At 42.5% G+C, this 22,044-nt stretch overlaps 1 protein-coding gene across 1 annotated transcript in view; it reads right to left on the bottom strand.

Annotated features, from left to right (window-relative positions):
• LOC311150070 (putative phospholipid-transporting ATPase IIA) overlaps positions 1-22,044 on the bottom strand; it is a 39,949-nt gene that overhangs the window by 7,366 nt on the left and 10,539 nt on the right. Inside the window, exons 6-23 of the mRNA XM_084187336.1 lie at positions 21,652-21,703; positions 20,383-20,477; positions 20,130-20,210; positions 19,882-19,957; positions 19,336-19,412; positions 18,900-19,060; positions 18,470-18,612; positions 15,087-15,199; positions 9,754-9,963; positions 6,731-6,892; positions 5,960-6,052; positions 5,671-5,754; positions 3,584-3,754; positions 3,277-3,375; positions 1,824-1,913; positions 1,328-1,472; positions 942-1,006; positions 202-357 (exon numbers count right to left, since the gene is read on the bottom strand). Of these exons, the coding sequence (XP_084043462.1) occupies positions 202-357; positions 942-1,006; positions 1,328-1,472; positions 1,824-1,913; positions 3,277-3,375; positions 3,584-3,754; positions 5,671-5,754; positions 5,960-6,052; positions 6,731-6,892; positions 9,754-9,963; positions 15,087-15,199; positions 18,470-18,612; positions 18,900-19,060; positions 19,336-19,412; positions 19,882-19,957; positions 20,130-20,210; positions 20,383-20,477; positions 21,652-21,703 (2,073 nt within the window). The remainder of the gene's footprint in view (positions 1-201; positions 358-941; positions 1,007-1,327; positions 1,473-1,823; positions 1,914-3,276; positions 3,376-3,583; positions 3,755-5,670; positions 5,755-5,959; positions 6,053-6,730; positions 6,893-9,753; positions 9,964-15,086; positions 15,200-18,469; positions 18,613-18,899; positions 19,061-19,335; positions 19,413-19,881; positions 19,958-20,129; positions 20,211-20,382; positions 20,478-21,651; positions 21,704-22,044) is intronic.

Genomic DNA, 22,044 nt, shown 5'->3' with positions numbered 1-22,044 from the left:
CAGAAGAGCTCCTGGGGTCACCTACTCTGACTCACTCTCCACTCTGCTCCAACTCACTATGCCTGGCCCTAGGTACCCTCACTGCCCACTGGAACTGGGGCTCTGGGGCTGGTGCTGCAGGCTCACAAAGAAGCTTCTGGCACTCCGTATCCTGACTCACTCCACAACCGCTCCACCCTTTGGTACCCTGGTCCTGCCTACCTGCATGGTGCTGATGCACAGGCTCCGGTGGATGACAAACTGGGAGAGGCCGGCGGATCTCTTGTAGCTGTTTCGCCCGTGGACCATGAGGAGTCGGCCCAAGTGCTTGAACTGAGTCACAGAGAAGTCTGCAGCCAGAGATGCCTGCTTCCCTTCCTGTCAACGAACAACATGGTGGTGGAAAATAAGATACATTTTCAAAAGGTTAGCAAAGGTCTTCTTTAACCAGAATAACACTTTTTACGAGTGTATATAAAGAGTAGTTGGTCCAAAAGTTTAGAGGAAAAGTTTAAACTAAGTGATCAACTGAAAAGTGGAATGCCAAACTGCCACTTTGAGTAAATATAGTTCCCTATTTCTGCCAATAATTACCAACTATTGAGTTTATATAGAGCTGTTGTCTGTATTTGCTGGAGCAATCTGTCAATGATGTAGGAACTCTGCATGGTTGACCTGTCAGCACTACAGTTCAAGCCGTCCCAATCAGAACAGAAGACAATACCACTCTGTCACATTCATTTCCTCTACACCCATGACATGCTTTCACACAGTCAAAAAGGAATCATCTGTGCATGATATGACATAAACAAGTGACAAATGTATGTTAAAAGATGCTCTGGCCAGATGGAAGCCAACTCTCAGGAAACACACAACACATTCCGATGGCAGAGAGAGAGAGAGTGTGTGTGTGTGTGTGTGAAAGCAGAGCATCAAGGCGACAGGGACAGAGAGATTCTTACTTTGCCCTCCACTCCCACGCCACAGTCGGCTTCCTGGATCATGCTGACATCGTTTCCTCCGTCCCCTAAGAGAAAACAAACAGATATCAGTGGAGGTGTCAGGAGGAATACGTCTGTTAATGTGACTCACAAGAGAGAGGGCTCTGTGTGTGTGTGTGTGTGTGTGTGTGTGTGTGTGTGTGTGCGCGACTCCCTCGATCTGACGTCTGCAAACTGTTCATCATGTTTATATCATCAAAACAATACCATTCAATATCTTTAACGTACAGATCAGTAACCTTGCAGTGAAATGTAATTGGAGAGTTTCAGTGAGCTGAATTGTTAACTCTGTAACTCTGTAATGTCCCAATAGAGAAAAGCTTGGGGCTGACACTGGGGTGACTCACCTACAGCACAGGTGAGTTTGCCTGTGCGCTCCTGCAGCAGCCGGACTATCTGGGCCTTTTGGGTCGGAGCGCAGCGACAACACACCACCGCAGGACACTGACACGCCAGCTCCATAAACTCATACTCATAGAACTTCAGACACACCTGCAGGAGAAGCAGAGTATGACAAAGGAGGTTTGAACAACAAGCCAGGGGCCAATGACCAACTGTAGCTTATGTCTGGATCTTTATCAATGATATAGGTTCCTTCCTCAACGTCTGCTACATTTATGTAGGAAGTTGTCAATTGAGACCCAAAACAATGCAGCAGTGTGATTGGATAAGACTCAAAACAAGTTGAGGTTTCTCAAGTGTTTCAAGTGAGACTTTTTCCCATGTTAGACTGACTCTTACCAATACCACAGCCACCACTAAAGGCCTCTTCAGTAACAGTGCTTTGGTTTGGTTTACACAGACAAGGTCAAATGTTCAGAGTGAGGACGGTGCTCAGCTTACCTCCAGTGAGTCCCCTGATATGACCAGAGCACAGTCGTGTTTCCTCCTGAAAGCGTTGAGCTCCAAGTGGGCCTCTCCTCGCGTCGTCACCTAGGACCACAGACAGTACAGGGCTTACCATCACGGTCACAGACATACAGATGGCTATCTAACCCACAGCAGCAGGAGTAGCTGCTCTCCTGACTGCAACTGTCATCCACACTCCAGATTAGCATCAGGGTGAACTGATCAACTGTCAACTGAGCATACAAACCATAGCCATAACTGTTGAACATGTGATTTGAAATGCCAAAGTAAGTTATAAAACCATAAGGAGAACCAGGACATGAACCAGCTCAACCATGGCTCATTTTGTGGGTTTCTATAGACTACTATTTATTATCAAATATGGAGGTTGATTGTGCTGACATTGCAATAGGGCACATTAACAAGAAAACATCCCATTGTTTCTGCAACTCTGTCAAACTTATATGTGGACTCAAAATACCAGAAATGTGGAACTGGAAATGACCACAAGACATCAATCTGTCAACCAATGTTCTGCACTGGTATGGCTATATTCCTCTCCTATTGCCTGTTCATACGGCAAGTCGTCAACCCAGGTGCCATTTGTGTCAAACCAGGAAGCCAATAGCAGATGCCCTGGCTATTGGACCACTCAACAGTCACAGCCCCTGCCCTGCTCCGCTGGGAGAAGCAAGGGGACTGTTTTCATGCTGTGCCAGCCATTGTTATCCTCTTCCAGTAACAACTGTTGTACACAACTCCTAACATTCCTATATCAGGCAAGCTCTCCTTTTCTGCAACTGGAGATCAGCCAAAAGGGAAGTCAAAGGACTATCAAAGCAATAGTGCAGTTTGAGAGCTAAGCCTGCAAAACAAATTAGGAAGTTAGGTTCTCTGTCTTTGTGTTCCCCCAGGGAGTGGTTCAGCTGGTCCTTACCGGCCTGTTTCCAGACCTGGGTTCAAATACTGTTTGAAATCGTTCAAATACGAGTGTTTGCTTTAGCCTGCCTGGAGCGTCGGGTTGGCAGGGTTTGTACTTCTGGGACCTATCTATTGGTTATATTGCAACAGGGAAGATCATTCAACCAAAGCTAAAGTATATTAAATGATTTCAAATAGAATTTGAACCCAGATCTGGAGAGCTCAGGTCTGTTTTACACTGGCTTGGATTGGATGCTTATTCCTGCGTGAGGTATTTATTGTTGGGCCTGCCAGTTATCCAACGGATCTTGGCTGGGCTGGGGGACTACATTACCACCGCTCTGGGCATTCACAACACAGAGGATGGATGTCCCAATAAGGTCAGGGCAGACAGGAAACTGTGGATGGCCCTGTGAACTAGGAATTACTCTTTATGCTAAAGCTATTTATTCTAATCCACAATAAATGTGATATTCAAATTACAGTTATTAAACAGAAAAATGCCCTCTACTGCTTCTCCACTCACCGATCTAAAGATGTGAATGTCCTGGTTGCGGGTCACCAGATGGGCGTTCTTAGCCGTGCACGTGGCTGTTTCCAGCTTGTCTCCAGTTAACATCCACACCTACACAGGTAATAAAGTTTTTAAATGACATTTCTGTGTGATTAACATGTTTTACTTTTATTATCCACATTCAAACAATGACACAACACATAACAACAGCTACAGAGGCCACAAAGCCCAGGGATAAATAAAGTGTATTGAAGTGAAGTGCTAAGTGTTGTTGCTATGCGTCAGTCTCCCCCTGCCCCGGTGACCCCTGCCCCCTGACCTTGATGCCTGCGTTGCGTAGGATCTCCAGGGTGGGCCGTACATCAGCCTGAAGCTGATCCTCTACCCCCGTCAGACATAGCAGCTCCATCTCCATCTCCAGGCTCTCGATCACTGTGGCAACCTTCAGAGACCGGTCGTGCACACTCAGCTTGGCCTGGATGTATCGGGCCTGTGGGTGAAGAAAGTAACAGGGGAGAAATATGGAGAAAAGATTTGGATTGGATGCCTAAAATATGTGAATATAGCATGTTGGAGTTTAACTAGATTGATTTATCAACTGTCAGACATACAAATTCGTCAAATGTAACATGTTCTGGGTGGTTAGAGGAATAACAACAACATCGATCAGCAAGTAAACGCCCAGCAGTCTCCAGCTCAGAAGGCAATTTTCAGAGTGAGATAAAGCAAAAACTATCTGAGTGACTCACTCAGGAACACAAACTCTGTGTGTGAGTCACTTAGATAGTGAGTCACCACCGCCCACCAGCCAGCTCACAAAATTATACACTCCAGCAATGGGGCTGGGGCATGGGAAACACTGACTGCCCTGCTCGCCCTGAGAATGGGTGTGTGTGTGTGATCTGAGCATCAAACAACACACTGACATTTGAAGAACAATGGTGAAAGTATCTGTGGAAACTATTTCGTTTTTGTATTTGTTGTTGTTGTTGTTGGCAGGTACTAGGTTGATATTCAGGAAAAAAAATTTTTTTTACTTTTATTTAACTAGGCAAGTCAGTTAAGAACAAATTCTTATTTACAATGACGGCCTACACCGGCCAAACCCGGACGACGCTGGGCCAATTGTGCGCTGCCCTATGGGACTACCAATCACAGCCGGTTGTGATACAGCCTGGAATCGAACCAAGGGGTCTGTAGTGACGCCTCAAGCACTGAGATACAGTGCCTTAGACCGCTGCGCCACTCGGGAGTCCTAAGGAAGGACATGACAAAACCTGTACAGTGCATGCTTTGTTGAGGAATATAAATGAATTAGTTATAAATTGAGTGTACAAAACATTAGTTACACCTTCATAATATTGAGTTGCACCCCCTTTTTCCCTCAGAACAGCCTGAATTCGTCGGGGCATAGACTCTACAAGGTGTTGAAAGCGTTCCACAGGGATGCTGGCCCATGTTGACTCCAAAGCTTCCCACAGTTGTGTCAAGTCGGCTGGATGTCCTTTGGGTGGTGGACCATTCTTGATACACACGGGAAACTGTTGAGTGTGGAAAACCCAACAGCGTTGCAGTTCTTGACACACTCAAACCAGTGTGCCTGGCACCTACTACCATAACCCGTTCAAAGGCACTTACATATTTTGTCTTGCCCATTCACCCTATGACTGGCTGGCACACATACACAATCCATGTCTCAATTGAATCAAGGCTTAAAAATCCTTCTTTAACCTGTCTCCTCCCCTTCATCTATACTGATTGAAGTGGATTTAACAAGTGACATCAATAAGAGATCATAGCTTTCACCTGGATTCACCTGGTCAGTCTGTTTTGTACACTCAGTGTATATTATCATCCTACAAAAAATGATTTTACTGAAATCTCCTCGAGATTGTGAGGAGTGGTAACCAACACAATGATTAACTGGGGCACAACAACACAAGAAGAGAGAGTTGCATCAACTAGTAAAAGTTAACAATGAATGTTGTTATAACTGCTATAACACACCCGGTATCATCTTACATTCTCAGAAATCAAAATGAATTCCCCTTCTGTTTATGACCCTGTCATAATAAAACCAATACCATGTAGGAATTAACCTACTGAGTCCTTTTGACCTGCTATGTGGATGTGCATACAGAAGCCAACTTAAACCAAGATGGATACCCTGGGCTTCAGTCTCACTAATGAGTTTGCCAAATGGATATGAAACACTGAAATATCAAGGTCGCTGACGGTGGGCTTGGTTACTCAGGACAGTCAATTCATTCTCCATCTAAACAACATCCTCCTTCTGTTGGCTTTGGTTATGGCACAGTCCCTACCATTAAGTCCCATACCCTATGGATCAACGTGATGACAGTTACATTTAAGCTCATTCAAAGACAGAGAGGGAATGCTACTAACCTCAAAGTCTTGGTACTGTTCCTCTGTTAGAGACTTCTTAGAAACAACCAGGACCCTCAGACCTTCCCTGGCCATATTTCCACACTGGAAGAAAGAGCAAAAGCATCACCAAAATATTAATATCAGAACAAAATGTTCAAAACATACACAACGTCTCTGAACCATCCCAATAAAAAGGGTAAATTGACAGCTACCGCTATAGATGACCGCAACACGATATATAAAAATCATGGTGGTCTTTTATTCAAACTAAAATGACTTGTTCTAGACTAGAGGAAGGAAAACATACCTCTTCTTCCAGCCAATCGTTATACTGGACGATGCCAGCCATCACCACATCTGCACCCTTCATGTAGAAGCTAATCTCTCCTGTAGACTCATCCTGTAAAACAGACCATTCACTGTCATTACTTTAATTCCATGCTTGACAAACAAAATAGAAGAAAAACATTCACATCAATCAATAAGGTGCACTCCGGGGTTTCCCCCTGACTCTCAGCACTTGTGTAGGGATGCACATAAAATATAAGTTTATTATTGTCAGTTGGTTGCTTAGAAAGGGAAACTTATTTTGGTGTTGATGATCACAAGGGGTCTCAGACGTGTTTGAAAATATTTTCTTGAGGAACCCAAGTTCAATCCCATGCTTCCTGAAGTAGAGTTATACCATGTCTATCCAAGCCAACAACAATAGTTAGTCATGCAGACAGCACAGAGACTTAGTCATAGGGTTCATAGCCGGGTAAAGTCTTTCTCAGATCAGTCTTCGTCTTGATGGATCACTGGATCAATGCCCAGGTTCAAAAGCCATAAAATGTATCTTTCAAAAGAGCAGTTGGCCCCAACCAGTTGGCCCCACTGGTTTCAGCTATAGAATCGATCTTTCAAAAGAGCAGTTACGTCCAAACACTAACAGTTGGCTGGCAATCAAGCAAAATACAAATCATCTTCCACAATACATTAGTTGACCTCAGGAATGCAAACACCTCTGGCAATTGTAAATGAATGACTCAAATTTGCATTTTCAAACCAAATTCATTTCCCAGTCAGCAGCACTCACTCGAACTATGATTCCCATCCGCTTGCTCTCATAGGTGAAGGGGAATATCTGCAGGATGGTGAAGTTCAGGATCTGTCCACTAGGAGTCCTCAGCTGCATGGAGTTGTGGTCCCGTCCGACCAGGGTCAGACCCACACTCTCTGTCCACTGCACCAGCGACACCTAGCAAGGCAAGGCAGAGGAGACAGTTTGGTGAATGGGTGGTTATAAAAATAGATCCGTTGGTGAGGTAAATGGAGACTGGACCATTTTAACATGATGTACCTTTTCACAGGAAATAGCAATAAGCAGGAAATATTAAACTGAGCAAAGAGCACAGTTCTACTTCTGCTCAAATCAATTATAAAAGTATTTTCTGCACTCAAAGAAAATTGATTGATAAATTGATTGACAAACTAGGAAGATAATCATTTTAAAAGCCACATGCTGCATGTTCTTTCTGGTTTCTTTTGAAGGACACATGACGATAAAGCCAGATGACATTTAGAATCATTGAAGGAATCATTTCCGGGGGGTCAGAAGTTATTATTGCCCCATAACTTCCAGACCACCAGATATTAGCACAAGATCAAAAACACAATTCATCCCTCATGCCTACACTGACAGGTCTCTAACAGTGTACAAAACATTAAGAACACATGCTCTTTCCATGACATAGACTGACCAGGTAAATACATCCAGGTGAAAGCTATGATCCCTTATTGATGTCACTTGTTAAATCCACTTCAATCAGTGTAGATGAAGGGGAGGAGACAGGTTAAAGAAGGATTTTTAAGCCTTGAGACAATTGATACATGGATTGTGTATGTGTGCCATTCAGAGAGTGAATGGGCAAGACAAAAGATTGAAGTGCCTTTGAACGGTGTATGGTAGTAGGTGCCAGGCACACCGGTTTATGTCAAGAACTGCAACACTGCTGGATTTTTCACACTCAACAGTTTCCTGTGTGTATCAAGAATGGTCCACCACTCAGAGGACATCCAGCCAACTTGACACAACTGTGGGAAGCATTGGAGTCAACATGGGCCAGCATCCCTGTGGAATGCTTTCGACACGTTGTAGAGTCCATGCCCCGATGAATTGAGGCTGTTCTGAAGGCAAAAGGGGGGAAGGTGTTCCTAATGTTTGGTAAACTCAGTGTAGATCTCAGATGGACAGAACGAGGCATCAGTTGGCCCCTAAACACCCAGAGTCCAGTCCCAAACCAAGGCTCCTCCAGCTAACAAATAATCCTTATTTTATGCTAATATTTGGCCTGAGGCTATGCTTGGCCCTGATCTGAACTCCATAAACATCAACACAGCTCTGACTATCTTGTTGGTTTCGAAACATCAGGATTAAAAAAGATTGCACTGTCATCGGCATCGCGCCAACTACTGTGAATGGTTCAGACTTCACTGGAGCTGGTGATCAATATGGACATCCTGGGGATGAACTGTGGTGGGTTTTACTGATCCCTGTCCTGGTCGTTTGCATTGGCATTGCTTGCTGGTGTATCAAGAAGCGCAACAGAAGTAGAAACTATGTCATACAGGCCTCCTGTAGCTCAGTTGGTAGAGCATGGCGCTTGCAACGCCAGGGTTGTGGGTTCGATTCCCACGGGGGGCCAGTATGAAAAATGTATGCACTCACTAACTGTAAGTCACTCTGGATAAGAGCGTCTGCTAAATGACTAAAATGTAAATGTAATACAAGTTGGGGAGAATGAGGAGTTTGACTTAGTCATGGTAACATTAGAAGGCTACATTCACTGTGGAGGCATGCAGTAAACCAGCCTCCACCACAACAGCCCCACTTGGTAAGGGGAATGTCTGGGCCTGCTACTGGCAAATGGCTGGAGTCAAAACCACAGCTTGGCATAAACTAAAGTTCTTATTGGTCCTGCTTGGAAGTGGAACCGTCAAGAAATACTTGATACTCTTCTGGCTTTTTGTTATAGGAACACACTTCTCTTGAGTAGATATCACAATCAATATGTTAGACATAATATGTATGATATACTAAATAAGCAGATGTAAAAGCATAAGCTGTGGAAAAATTACTCCACACAACAACCAGGACTCTTCATTTTGATTTTATCAACAAAAAAAAAACGAGTTCATGTCTGGCAAACAGGTATCACATCCAACACAACAAAACAAGTTAGATAAATGGCTTGTGAATGGATTCCTACCAAAAACCACACATTCAACTGTCACTGGCATTGTGACCACTTCAACTGGCAGCCAACACCATATCTATATAAAGACTTCCTGAGAAGCCATTGGAAAACAAACTGAATTTGAGTCTAGATCATATCAAGCTGATAAAATATACCTATAGTAACAACAGCAAAAACATTCAATCAAGAAAGGAAATAACTACACATTGACTGATATTGTAACCTATGAGAAATGTTACCCACAATTCAATTTCTGGAAAACAATGCTCGTATTGCATGAAGTTGAGTATACACTAGGCCTCAACTCTCTACAAAGCAACATCTGTGGGCCATATCAAAGTATCTCCAGTGAAGGTAGGAGATTCAAAGGGTGGATAGGGTAAGCCCAATGGACTGGGGAGCACATTAAGGAAATCCGTATTTACACTGCAGGAAACGGATCAAGCTGAATTCCCCCTCAGCCTTTTTCCTGGAGTTCAAAGGATTCATAGTGATCCAGGACACAGCTAGGTACATGTGGAATGTAATTTGTCTCCTCAAGGTTTCCTTCAAGGGTAGCAGGTAGTCCACTGCATGGACCGATAAGGGTTCAAACTGCAAAACCATTTGAAGTGACTCTCTCCATCTTTTAATCTGGATTCCATTATTCTACTGTCACCATACCTACTGTAATGGCATAGTGACAATTCCCCTTAAAATTTCTGAGGCTGTTGAGTAGACAACTCACAGGCTATTTTGGTATATGTGGGTCTATTTTTAACGAAGGAGTATATTATAACTGCGCAGAGCAAAATACTAACTACCTCCGGTTGCTGTGTTTATGGACAGCTATGTCTAGTATTGAGGGTGAGCCGTTGTGTACCTCATCTGGGCTGGCGGCCTGGTAAACTCTGCAGGTGTCCTCATAGTGCTGCTCCGCCTCGGCCTGGTCCGTCACGCCGTTGGCCTCGTACACGGGCGTCACACAGTGCACCAAGGCGATGGCCTTCACTGCCTCATGCACACGGCTGCTGATGGTCTTACGAACCTTAGTGGCTGCCGGAGCTCTGGATGCTGGAACGTCGTGAGAGGGCTGTGGGGAGGAAGGTATACAAAAGAAAAGTTAGCCAACTGAGTTGGAGTTGGATTATAAGCATCTATCTACCTGCAAGGTTTTCAATCATTGGTAGAGCGTTTAGTTAAACCTAACTTTTTTCCCAGCTATTCATTGATTGACAAACAGTCAGTGGTGGAAAAAGTACCCAATTGTCATACTTGAGTAAAAGTAAAGATACCTTAATAGAAAATAACTCAAGTAAAAGTGAAAGTCATCCAGTAAAACACTCACAGTATTTTGTTTTAAATATAGTATCAAAAGTCAATGTAATTGCTAAAATATTCTTACGTATCAAAAGTTAAATAATTTCATATTCCTTATTTTAAGCAAACCAGGCGGCATGGTTTTCTTGTTTTTTAAAATTTATGGACAGCCAGGGGCACACTCCAACACTCAGACATCCTTTACAAACAAAGCATTTGTGTTTAATAAGTCCGCCAGATCAGCGGCAGTAGGGATGACCAGGGATGTTCTCTTGATAAGTGTGTGAATTAGACCATTTTCCTGTCATGCTAATAAGTATAAGAAATGTAACGAGTACTTTTGGATGTCAGGGAAAATGTATGGATTAAAGTACATTATTTTCTGTAGGAATGTAGTGAAGTAAAAGTAAAAGTTGTCAAAAATATAAATAGTAAAGCACAGATACCCAAAAAAACGACTTAAGTAGTACTTTCATGTACTTTACACCACTGCAAACAGTCATCAGATAAACACATTATTTGTGGGAAAAACATGGATCTACATGTGCCTGTGAGCTGTCTTATCACTATGGTAACCTAGTCAAAGTATACGAAATATGTGTTTTGTAGTGCTAAAGAAATAACACTTCTCTGAACTGACTCAGTTCTAAAATGACTACCACACAAAGCCATTTGACTAACCCTTCCCTATACATTCATACCATCCACAGAGACACCGACGGCAAGTAAACACAACCAGATGTGTGAAGAAAGAAGAAATACAGTTGAAGTCGGAAGTTTACATACACCTTAGCCAAATACATTTAAACTCAGTTTTTCACAATTCCTGACATTTAATCCTAGTAAACATTACCTGTCTTAGGTCAGTTAGGATCACCACTTTATTTTAAGAATGTGAAATGTCAGAATAATAGCTTTTATTTCTTTCATCACATTCCCAGTGGGTCAGAAGTTTACATAAACTCAATTAGTATTTGGTAGCATTGCCTTTAAATTGTTTAACTTGGGTCAAATGTTTCGAGCAGCCTTCCACAAGCTTCCCACAATAAGTTGGGTGAATTTTGGCCAATTCCTCCTGACAGAGCTGGTGTAACTGAGTCAGGTTTGTAGGCCTCCTTACTCGCACACGCTTTTTCAGTTCTGCCCACAAATCTTCTATATGATTGAGGTCAGGGCTTTGTGATGGCCACTCCAATACCTTGACTTTGTTGTCCTTAAGCCATTTTGTCACAACTTTGGAAGTATGCTTGGGGTCATTGTCCATTTGGAAGACCCATTTGCGACCAAGCTTTAACTTCCTGACTGATGTCTTGAGATGTTGCTTCAATATATCCACATAATTTTCCTTCCTCATGATGCCATCTATTTTGTGAAGTGCACCAGTCCCTCCTGCAGCAAAGCATCCCCACAGCATGATGCTGCCACCCCCGTGCTTCACGCTTGGGATGGTGTTCTTCGGCTTGCAAGCATACCCCTTTTTCCTCCAAACATAACGATGGTCATTATGGACAAACAGTTATATTTTTGTTTCATCAGACCAGAGGACATTTCTCCAAAAAGTACGATCTTTGTCCCCATGTGCAGTTGCAAACCGTAGTCTGGCTTTTTTATGGCGGTTTTGGAGCAGTGGCTTCTTCCTTGCTGAGCGGCCTTTCAGGTTATGTCGATATAGGACTCGTTTTACTGTGGATATAGATACTTTTGTACCCGTTTCCTCCAGCATCTTCACAAGGTCCTTTGCTGTTGTTCTGGGATTGATTTGCACTTTTCGCACCAAAGTACGTTAATCTCTAGGAGACAGAACGCATCTCCTTCCTGAACGGTATGACGGCTGCATGGTCCCATGGTGTTTAAACTTGTGTACTATTGTTTGTACAGATGAACGTGGTACCTTCAGGCATTTGGAAATTGCTCCCAAGGATGAACCAGACTTGTGGATGTCTACAATTTATTTTCTGAGGTCTTGGCTGATTTCTTTTGATTTTCCCCATGATGTCAAGCAAAGAGGCACTGAGTTTGAAGGTAGGCCTTGAAATACATCCACAGGTACACCTCCAATTGACTCAAATGATGTCAATTAGCCTATCAGAAGCTTCTAAAGCCATGACATCATTTTCTGGAATTTTCCAAGCTGTTTAAAGGCACAGTCAACTTAGTGTATGTAAACTTCTGACCCACTGGAATTGTGATACAGTGAATTATAAGTGAAATAATCTGTCTGTAAACAATTGTTGGAAAAATCGCTTGTGTCATGCACAAAGTAGATGTCCTAACCGACTTGCCAAAACTATAGTTTGTTAACAAGAAATTTGTGGAGTGGTTGAAAAACGAGTTTTAATGACTCCAACCTAAGTGTATGTAAAGTTCCGACTTCAACTGTATGTGTCACGATCGTTGAACGGAATGGACCAAGGCGCAGCGTGATGAGCGAACATACTTTATTATCAAAAGTGATAACACGAACAAAACAAATAAACGATAACGTGACGTCCTAGGTCTAATACAACCAACACGGAACAAACCAAAAGGAACAAGATCCCACAACAACTGTGGGAAAACAGCCTGTTTAAATGTGGTTCCCAATCAGAGACAACCAGCACCAGCTGACACTCGTTGCCTCTGATTGAGAACCACACTGGCCAACATAGAAATGAAACAACTAGAACTACAACACAGAACACAAACACATAGAAACTACACACCCTGGCTCAACATATAGAGTCCCCAGAGCCAGGGTGTGACAGTACCCCCCCCCCCAAAATGAAACAACTAGAACTACAACACAGAACACAAACACATAGAAACTACACACCCTGGCTCAACATATAGAGTCCCCAGAGCCAGGGTGTGACAGTATGAACAATCAGCATTAGTATCTTGCTGCGGTTATTTTTAGGCCAGGCGTCATGTTTCCACAGGGGTTAATGGTGGCGCCATTAAACTAGGGCCGGTCACTGTTAGTGGGCTCTGGGGCTAGTGGCTAATCCGGTTTCCTGCTCCACTAACCTCTGGTGTCAAAGGGACAAAAACTGTCATTATTGGTCGGGAAGCATTCAGCCAAACAATAATCATATAAAACAATATGCCCCTAAGACAAGGGTTTTTGTTACTTGTTTTGACACAGAATTTCAAGCATCGACTGTCCCACCGATTAGTGATACATTCGTTACACACAGCCCATATGGACTGATGCAGAGCCATAGGTCTACATAGAGAGTTTGGCCATTGCCGTTTCTGTCAATTACTTTCTATGTGTGCCACAACTATCTCTATATTAGTGCTGACCCCAATTATTCGACTGGTCGATTGTTTGGTCGATAGGCTGTTGGTCGACCAAGATTATTTTAGTCGAGCAGTAGCAAATATAAATATATTTGCACCCATCTCAGTGAACTAATCTATTGCAGAGACTAAAAGCCAAATTATGCTTGATCTGACCACATTGGAGGCTCCATATGGATGGTGTGCCGCAATTCCGGAGCCTCTGGAGGCATGCAGAGGCCATATCGAGCTCCGTACCGCAATGTGGAGGGCTCTGTATAGCTCCGCATTGACATAATTGGTTGACGGTAGGTGGGGGCGGTACATCCTGTATAAACACAAACTCACTTCCTTGACAACTTCCTTTACAACAGCTCTGCACTGCTCCGCGAAGCGCAAGAAGTATGAATGCCCTTACTTCTGCCACCACTAATGAGCTGTGGAGCTTCTCAAAGTAATGTTTTCTTCACCTCAAAAAGCAAGCAAATAAAGTCTGTTTTTACATCCACTGAGAATGACTATAGTTCTCTCACTTTCGATAACCACTCAGCATGAAAGGGAAACATGTCATACTCTGATCCAGTGGAAACGTAATAAAATAGGCCTACCGTATTACTTCTAATCAGTGCTTGACTTGGACTGAAATAGGTTCTGGTACTCATTTTGGGTGCTGGTTCTGTTTACATTTAGGTGTAGGAGCTCCACAATACGTTTGAACTAATATTCTATAAGAGGAACAGGAGCTCAAGCAGTAGATAATTTGAGGTGCCGGTACTCAGCTCCGGTGAACTCCTTCCCACGTCAAGCACTGCTTCTTATCCCTTGCGCAAATAGCCTACAGCTGTGTCACGAGCTCACTGGCACGGGAAACTCTGAGGGCCCAGAATATTTAATACAATGTCGCTAGAGCAAGCTTCGGGCTGGACCCAAGTTAATCGTTGATAAAAATGTTCACGTTTTTTGCAGAGAGGCCATGCGTAGCCAATGTGATTTATAGGATTGTATTTTTTTCAGGATATTTTCTACCTACAGGCTGCAATGTTTTTATCTGTTGGCTTTATGTAGTGATTTTACATAGTTGGCAAAGGCAATAGAAGTTACTTTTTAGGTTTGTATCATTTTCATTTAGATTTGAATAGAATTTTGATTAACCACATGACAATGATTTTCAAATATGAAGACGTTATTATAAATTAAATGAAACTGTTCCACGAAAATTTGCATATGATCGGAAGAAATGGTAAGATAAATTTGGCATTTCACATGAGAAAGGTTGCCAACTCCTTGTGTAGCCTATTACCGCCAACTTCAGGAGAGTAATGGCCGAATCTGCGAAAACCAGCAGGAGCAGGAGGAAAATGGTTGGGTCAGGTTAAGTTTTTTTTTCTTCCTCTAGATCTCTGGCTCCCTCGAGTCATTTGCGTCTTACTTCATCAAACAGTAAGCTTAAAGCATCAGACAAGCTCAATGCATATAGTTGATTTTATTAAAACACATAGGGTGTGTCTATATATGGAAAAATACATGTTAAAAAATTTGGTCGAAAGAACAGACGACTTTCGGACTAGCAAGTTTTTTTGTTGTTGTCGGGGACAGCCTTACTCTATATGGTTGGTGGTGATGGTTATTGTTTACCTGTGTGTAGGCACTGAACACGTGGCTCTGCACCTCATCCATGGAGTCCATTCCATAGGCCACCGTTCCAAGATGGAGGCGACGGAACACCATCTCATTCTGGGTGAGAGTCCCTGAATCAAACACACAACCACAATGTATTCTATTTGTAACATGTCTACTGAAAGTGGGGTTATACTCATTGGTGTCAGAAGTGCTGGAAGCCACATGATAGTGTTGGTGTTAAAATGATTATAATAATTTAAACTTTGATTTTTAAACAGTTTACAACACTCACACTAAGTCGCTGCTCCTGACACCATTTCCATGCTTTCAGTGTCCTGGCTGTCCTGACACTCACTTTAAAAGCCCCTCTCTCTGTAGGTAGTATTTCAGGATGACCGGAGAGGCCCCTACAGCACATACATTAGACTGACCTTTGACCCCTATCGCCCTGATCACTATGTGGGAAAATCCAGTATAATTTTATTGGCGGTCAGGGTCGTAAATTGAAGAGGGGTACAGGCCAGTTCCTGAGGGTGTGTGTGTGCGTGTGTGCATGCATGCGTGAGAGTGTATTTTAGCTGTAAGGAGTGTGTAGAGACAGGAGACTTCAGGCCCGTTTTGATTTAAAGCTACAATAATTAGCATGTCTCTGAGAGTCGCACACAGCCCAAAGCCCTAGGGACGGGTCAGCCCTAGCAATGTCATACTGGACACAACCTTAGCACATCTTCAACACTATCATCTCACATACAACAGACTAAGATGTTGGGTCAATTTCCTCTTCTGACCACTAAAGCAAGATACATACATTTGGCATTCTCATTATGTAGCCACTATACTCTTCCTGTGCACTACAACATTAAGTTGTTTTATGCAAACATTAAATACTACACTCATGTTTTATACCACAGTTACGTCTGATGTGATATTGAGGACAGTTACATGCACACAATAATATGATTATTGTGGATAGTCAGATTCATATAATAGTTTGTTTAAAACGTTTACATGCTTTGCAAGAAGAACGATTTCCCTAATAATCCTGTTTACATGGACACATCTGAAATCAGGCTACTGATGGGCCTTTTGATAAATGCAGAAAATCGGCAATAAAAATACACGTTCTACCACAGTGACCATGTTATTTTTGCGAAGACCAGGGTTGGGTAGGTTTAGGTTCTAAATGTTATTCCTTACAGTTACTAGTTGCCCGTCCAAAATTGTAATCAGTAACATAACTTTTGCATTTCCCAAACTCAGTAATGTAATCTGATTACTTTCAGTTACTTTTAGGTTAGTAGCTGGCACAGCCACAAAGTCATTAAATCTGATTTTAAACCTAACCTTAAACACACTGCTAACCCTAATGCCTAACCCGAACATTAAATAAAGACCAAAAAATACATTTTTGTTTTCATACATTTTTACAATATAGCGCATTTTGACTTTGAAGCTGGCCCATCTAGCGGAAATCACTCAGTTCTGCCTCAAGGACCAATAAACATCAACCTTGCTTCGAGTTGAAAAATAAATGCTGCTCTCGGAATGGCATGCTTTGAGCACTACCAAAAAGTGCTATTTGCATTTTAAAAATGTATTCCATATGCTGCATTTGCTATAGGCCTATTGTTTAAGTTTTTGTTGGTGACACTTTGATATCTGGATAATTTGCAGCTGTTTGTCTACGAAAAGTGCACGAGTTGAGCATGTGTCTGTTCGGCCTATGGTAAAACAATTATAATCAGAGTTTCTATTGGACAAATTCTGGTAGGTCCCCCCTTATTCACTACACCGATTCTGTTGCAAAATGTTTCTTAAACGGAAGCAAATGGAACGAAACGGGGAGGGACCTACCAGAATTTGTCAAATAGAAAGTCTTGTTTTGCTCTGTTTGCTTCCGCTTGGTTCTTAAACGGTAAACGGTTTCCGTAATGAATACACCTCTGGTCTCAAAAACAATGATTAATAGGCAGCTTAAACTTCTACAATTCAACCATTATTGGGTTAGAATACACATATACATTTGTGAACAGCCATCCACAACAACCACAATCCGTAAGGCGCAAATAGCTAAATGAGAGAGCAGCAGTGTGATTCACATTAATGCGCTATGTAGCCTATAATAGGCTTAAGTGATATCCGTGTCACCCGTAGGCTACACCACTGCTGTCGTCCTTACCTCCAAGCGTTTAATCAAGTTCGATAATCTTTGAACGCCAACAGCAGTCGCACCATTGGAAGACATAGGTTGGACTGTAGCCTACAAAAGCCTATTCCTGCTCTTTTCCCACGATCCATCAAACACATTTGGTGTGCCATCAGTGGTCTCTGACTCAACAAAGGCACAACAAACTTAAACTTGTGCCTTTTTTTAATGCTGATTTGAACATCATTGAGAAAACAGAAAGGTGTCCAAAAAAAATTGTGCAAACATCCTTTCTGAATGTCAAAGTATCTCGTTTTTCAAAAGTATCTGTAATCTGTTTACAATATTTTTGCATGTAACGTAACGGATTACAGTTACAGATGTATTGTAATCCGTTACATGTAATCCATTACTCACCAACCCTGGCAAAGACTATTTGATTCTGAGTTTGAACATATAAAGTTTGTATGTGAAAACTATTTCTAAGATGCATCACCTCCCGAGTGGCGCAGTGCTAGCTGTGCCACTAGAGATCCTGGTTCGAATCCAGGCTCTGTCGTAGCCGGCCGCGACCGGGAGACCCATGGGGCGGCGCACAATTGGCCCAGCGTCGTCCAGGGTAGGGGAGGGAATGCCCGGCAGGGATGTAGCTTAGTTGGTAGAGCATGGCGTTTGCAACGCCAGGGTTGTGGGTTTGATTCCCACGGGGGGCCAGTATGAAAATAAAAAAATAATGTATGCACTCACTAACTGTAAGTCGCTCTGGATAAGAGCATCTGCTAAATGATGTAAATGTAAATGTATAAATGTATGCATACTTTTCTGTTTTTCCAAACTCTCTTCACTCGCGCATAAGATGGAGGCTTGCGCTACCAGTGCTGGCACATGCGCAGATCAAATACACAGCTGGAACGCGATTAAGCCGTTTACATGCCCTAATAATGTGAAAGACTTCTCAGAAAACCAGGTGCTTTAATCCGCGTATGCTTACTTCGATTATGACCTTATGCCGATTAAGATAAGCAGAATAAGATGTTTACATGACTAATGCCATACTCTGCCTTCTGCCATAATCAGTTTAATATCGAATTATTAGTGTGCATGTAAACGTACTCATTGACTAAACTGACAGTTTATGGAAGCACTCTCACCTCATAAGATCAATACAGAGTCCACAGCCACATAGCCATGATAGTCCGGCGGCCCGTAATTACATATTTATGTCTATAAACCACAAAAGTAGCAGACTCACCTGTTTTGTCAGTGAGCAGGTAGGAGATGCGTCCCAGTTGTTCAGGTATAGTGCTGGCCCTGACCACCGTACCTGGGATCTTAGAGTCTCTTCTGATCATCCAGCTGAACACCATCTTGCCCATGTCCAGGTTCACACGCAAGCTGGACACAAGGTTCACATTTTATTTATTTAAAACAAGACTCCCAGTTACATATTTTGGATATCAATGGTTTTAGGTTGTCCATCAAACATATTCATAAGCATATGTAGAAACAAATAAGCAAGGATAGATGTTGATGTACATAAACCCCAATTGAAAATACCACCTTTTGGTAACACTTACTGTGCTCAGTTATTACAAGTGTAACAACATGGTTACATATTACCTTATTAATTGCTTTAAAATTATCTAATTTAAATGAGATAGAAAGTGAGTTAAAACTCCTACCTGATGGGGACGATGTTAGAGAAAAGCAGTAGGAAGCGGAAGATCTGCAGATACCAACGGCCGGCAAAGTGTTGGAGGGCCACCATGACCAGAGACACCACCACCAGAGCCCCAAACAGGATCTTGGTCAAACAGTTCACTTCCAGGTCAAAGAGGCCAACCTAGAAGAACCACAAGGAGAACATCATCAGGCAGTACAACTCTTTTGAAACACTCTTAGAACAGTCTCAGTACTATATTACAGAAAAGAAATTGACAGAAATTATACTAATATTAGTAGCACTTTATTTTATGGTACAGCATTTACTAGGGTATTTACTAAGAAATTACATGATAAAATGATAACCTATTAACCCTACAGATAATGTACATGTCTTTATCTACTAAAGGAAAGCGCCATGTGCAGGGTGTTTTACTGTGGCTAACACTAATATACCTTGTGCCTTGGGTTTGAGGTGTTCATCACACTCCGGAGCTCCTTGCCTGTGTAGATAACTACTCCCACCACAGTGCCTACAGAGAAAGAACATTATAGTAATTGGCTGAGACTTTTAAGTCTGGAATCATAAACCATAACATGTAATATAGCATATAGCAGCAAGCATATTTTGAAATATATAACGACAGTAGGAATACGTGAGACAGACTGCCAATTTGCCAAATGACTACCATTTGTTATATAGGTTAGACTCTGGAATCTCTATGTAGTGTTTTTTTCCTTTAGGAAAACGTTGTCTCTTATGGTTAACTGCCCCTGAACTGTTTCTAAATGACCAAATGTTTGATTGCACCGGTGTGTGTGTGTGTGTGTAGGAGGACAAATCATCAGTACATCAAGTGTGGAGGAAGCAATGCCTCATCACAGCTCTAGGGATGGAGGGAGGGAGAGAGAGATGGAGGGCGGGCTGGTACTAGTTACTTCCATGTTATTAGCTGCTTCAGTGGAGAGACAGAGCACACCACTGGGCGAGTTGGTATTTACCAGAGGCGATGACAGTGCTGGCCCACAGGGTATTCTCAATACTGAGACTCTCGTTGACTGGAGGGTCTCCATCCTCCTAAAGCACAGCACATAGGACACAAAAAACAGAGTAAGGGGCATTACTCTACGAAAACAGAAGGCAGTCTTTCTTCAAAGTTGACTAGATATAGTGGCAATTATCTTTATGTGAGTATTTAGCAGGTCTTATTCAAGAAAAGTCAAATAGAATTGTCCGGGTAAACACTCACCCTGGTGAAAGTGCCAATAAAGTTGTGGATGTCAATGTTTGGTTCCTCTGCATACACATAGGATCTGATCTGGAGAAGGTCCTGGAGGAGCAATCACAACATGGTCACTTGATAACCGATAACAATTCTAAGAACATCCCCAAAAAACATGAGATGTGGCATTACTTTACTAAAAATGTCTGTAGTCAGTGCAGTGCCAACATTGCACTCTACTACAGATATAGCGGAGCAGCCATTTGGTCTGGTGACTCACAGCAGCAGTGGGCAGTCTCTGAGTACAGGCCACTGGGAGGCGTAGTTTCCAGTCCGTCTCTCCATCCAGCTGGTCAGTACGCAGGAAGCAGGAGCCTGGGATAAGGGAGGAGAAGAACTGATGATCTAGAATGGAGTCACAAACACCTCCAGGGGGCTCTACTGTATAAGCTTTAGAGACCGCAGACGCATTCAGAGTTTTAGGGTCTCTGTGGTACCAATAACTTATTTCTGTATATCTAAAATAAAAAAGTAAATATGTCTTACCCTATCAATTTTGTAACTTGCTTCAACTTCTGGCCTTATTTTATTTGGTGCATCCTTTGTTCCCTCTATCTTTCAACATAAACATATCTTACCGAATGACAAAGGTCATCTTATTACAAAATAGTGTTCATATATGAATTGTGCCCAACTGCACATTACTCTGGGGATCAACAAGTAGAGGCATCCATGCCGACCCAGCCCTCATCCCCCACAGCCTCCAGTAACCCAGCCCCCAAACCTCAGCCCGCCCTGCGTCATCCTGCCTGCCTGTCTGTAGCTGAGAACACTGAGCATAGCTAGGCCCTTCATAATTGACATAATGGCCTCCATGTGTTATAGAGATAACCAACCAACCACTCTTTCCAGTAAAAGAAACGTGTTTTTTCCATAGAAAAGCACAACCAAGTATGCTTCATTTAGTTTGTGTTACTCCAAATCAAAATGATAAAAGTGTAAGGTTATGGTGTTTTACTGCACATTTTCAATGGATCCCAACCGCTGCTAGTTATCGAGGGGGCAGTGCTGTATTTGTTGTGTACAAGACAATAAGCCTGTCGGAGACAGCATTGTTTTGCATGGGAGCAATTCATTGTGTTTCTGTCATCACTCTTCCAAATCTCATTCAATTCCACATTTGTTTATTCAGATTAGGCTCCATCTTTGTACCTTGATTCCCCCATCTTCTCTTTGCATTTGATATGTTCTTTCTATTCTACACTTTGCATATCTTGGTGATTTTCCTTAGGATGCAACTTGTAATTTGAAAGACAAAAATGGTCAATCGAGATCTTAGGGAAAATACATGGCCCATGCTTCTTCTACCACACCCCGTCATCACCATTCAACTTAAATGGAAACAAAAAGGAAGCAACCCCCCCCCCCCAAAAAAAAAAAAAAAACCTGGTTCTAGACTAATCCCTTCACCTTACCACCCTTTTTAAACATGCCAATTCCCCAACTATCTTGTTTTGGAGATTTGGATGAATGACCAGCAGATGTTTACCGTTTCTTTCAGAGGTCCTTAAGAAGATCATGTCAGCAGGAACTCGCTGGTTCTACAAAGAAAAGACAGAGAGAAGAAAAACATGACTTCAACTTGCATCCTGTTATAACCCCCCTCCTCCTCCTTCTCTAACTGTAGACGTTCAGACTTTTGCCTTTAATGTACATTACCTGCATTCAGCTAGTCATAATAATAAGCCCTGCAGCAAATCATCCAGCCTTACTTACCCTAACTGGGAGCCTGACCGTGCTTTACCCTCTGTTTGACCTAGACTTCACTGTGACTGAGTCCTGGTAAGAGTTATTGGAAGATTAATTCTCAATGCTATTTAAGTTGACAGACTTCAAAACATTGAGCTGGACATGGATTATTTTAAGTGGTCGATGGGTTTAA

The sequence above is a fragment of the Coregonus lavaretus genome (genome assembly GCF_964263955.1).
Source record: "Coregonus lavaretus genome assembly, chromosome: 22".
Taxonomy (NCBI): domain Eukaryota; kingdom Metazoa; phylum Chordata; class Actinopteri; order Salmoniformes; family Salmonidae; genus Coregonus; species Coregonus lavaretus.
Note: the sequence above shows the minus strand (reverse complement) of the source record. Positions and strands in the feature narration are given on the sequence as shown.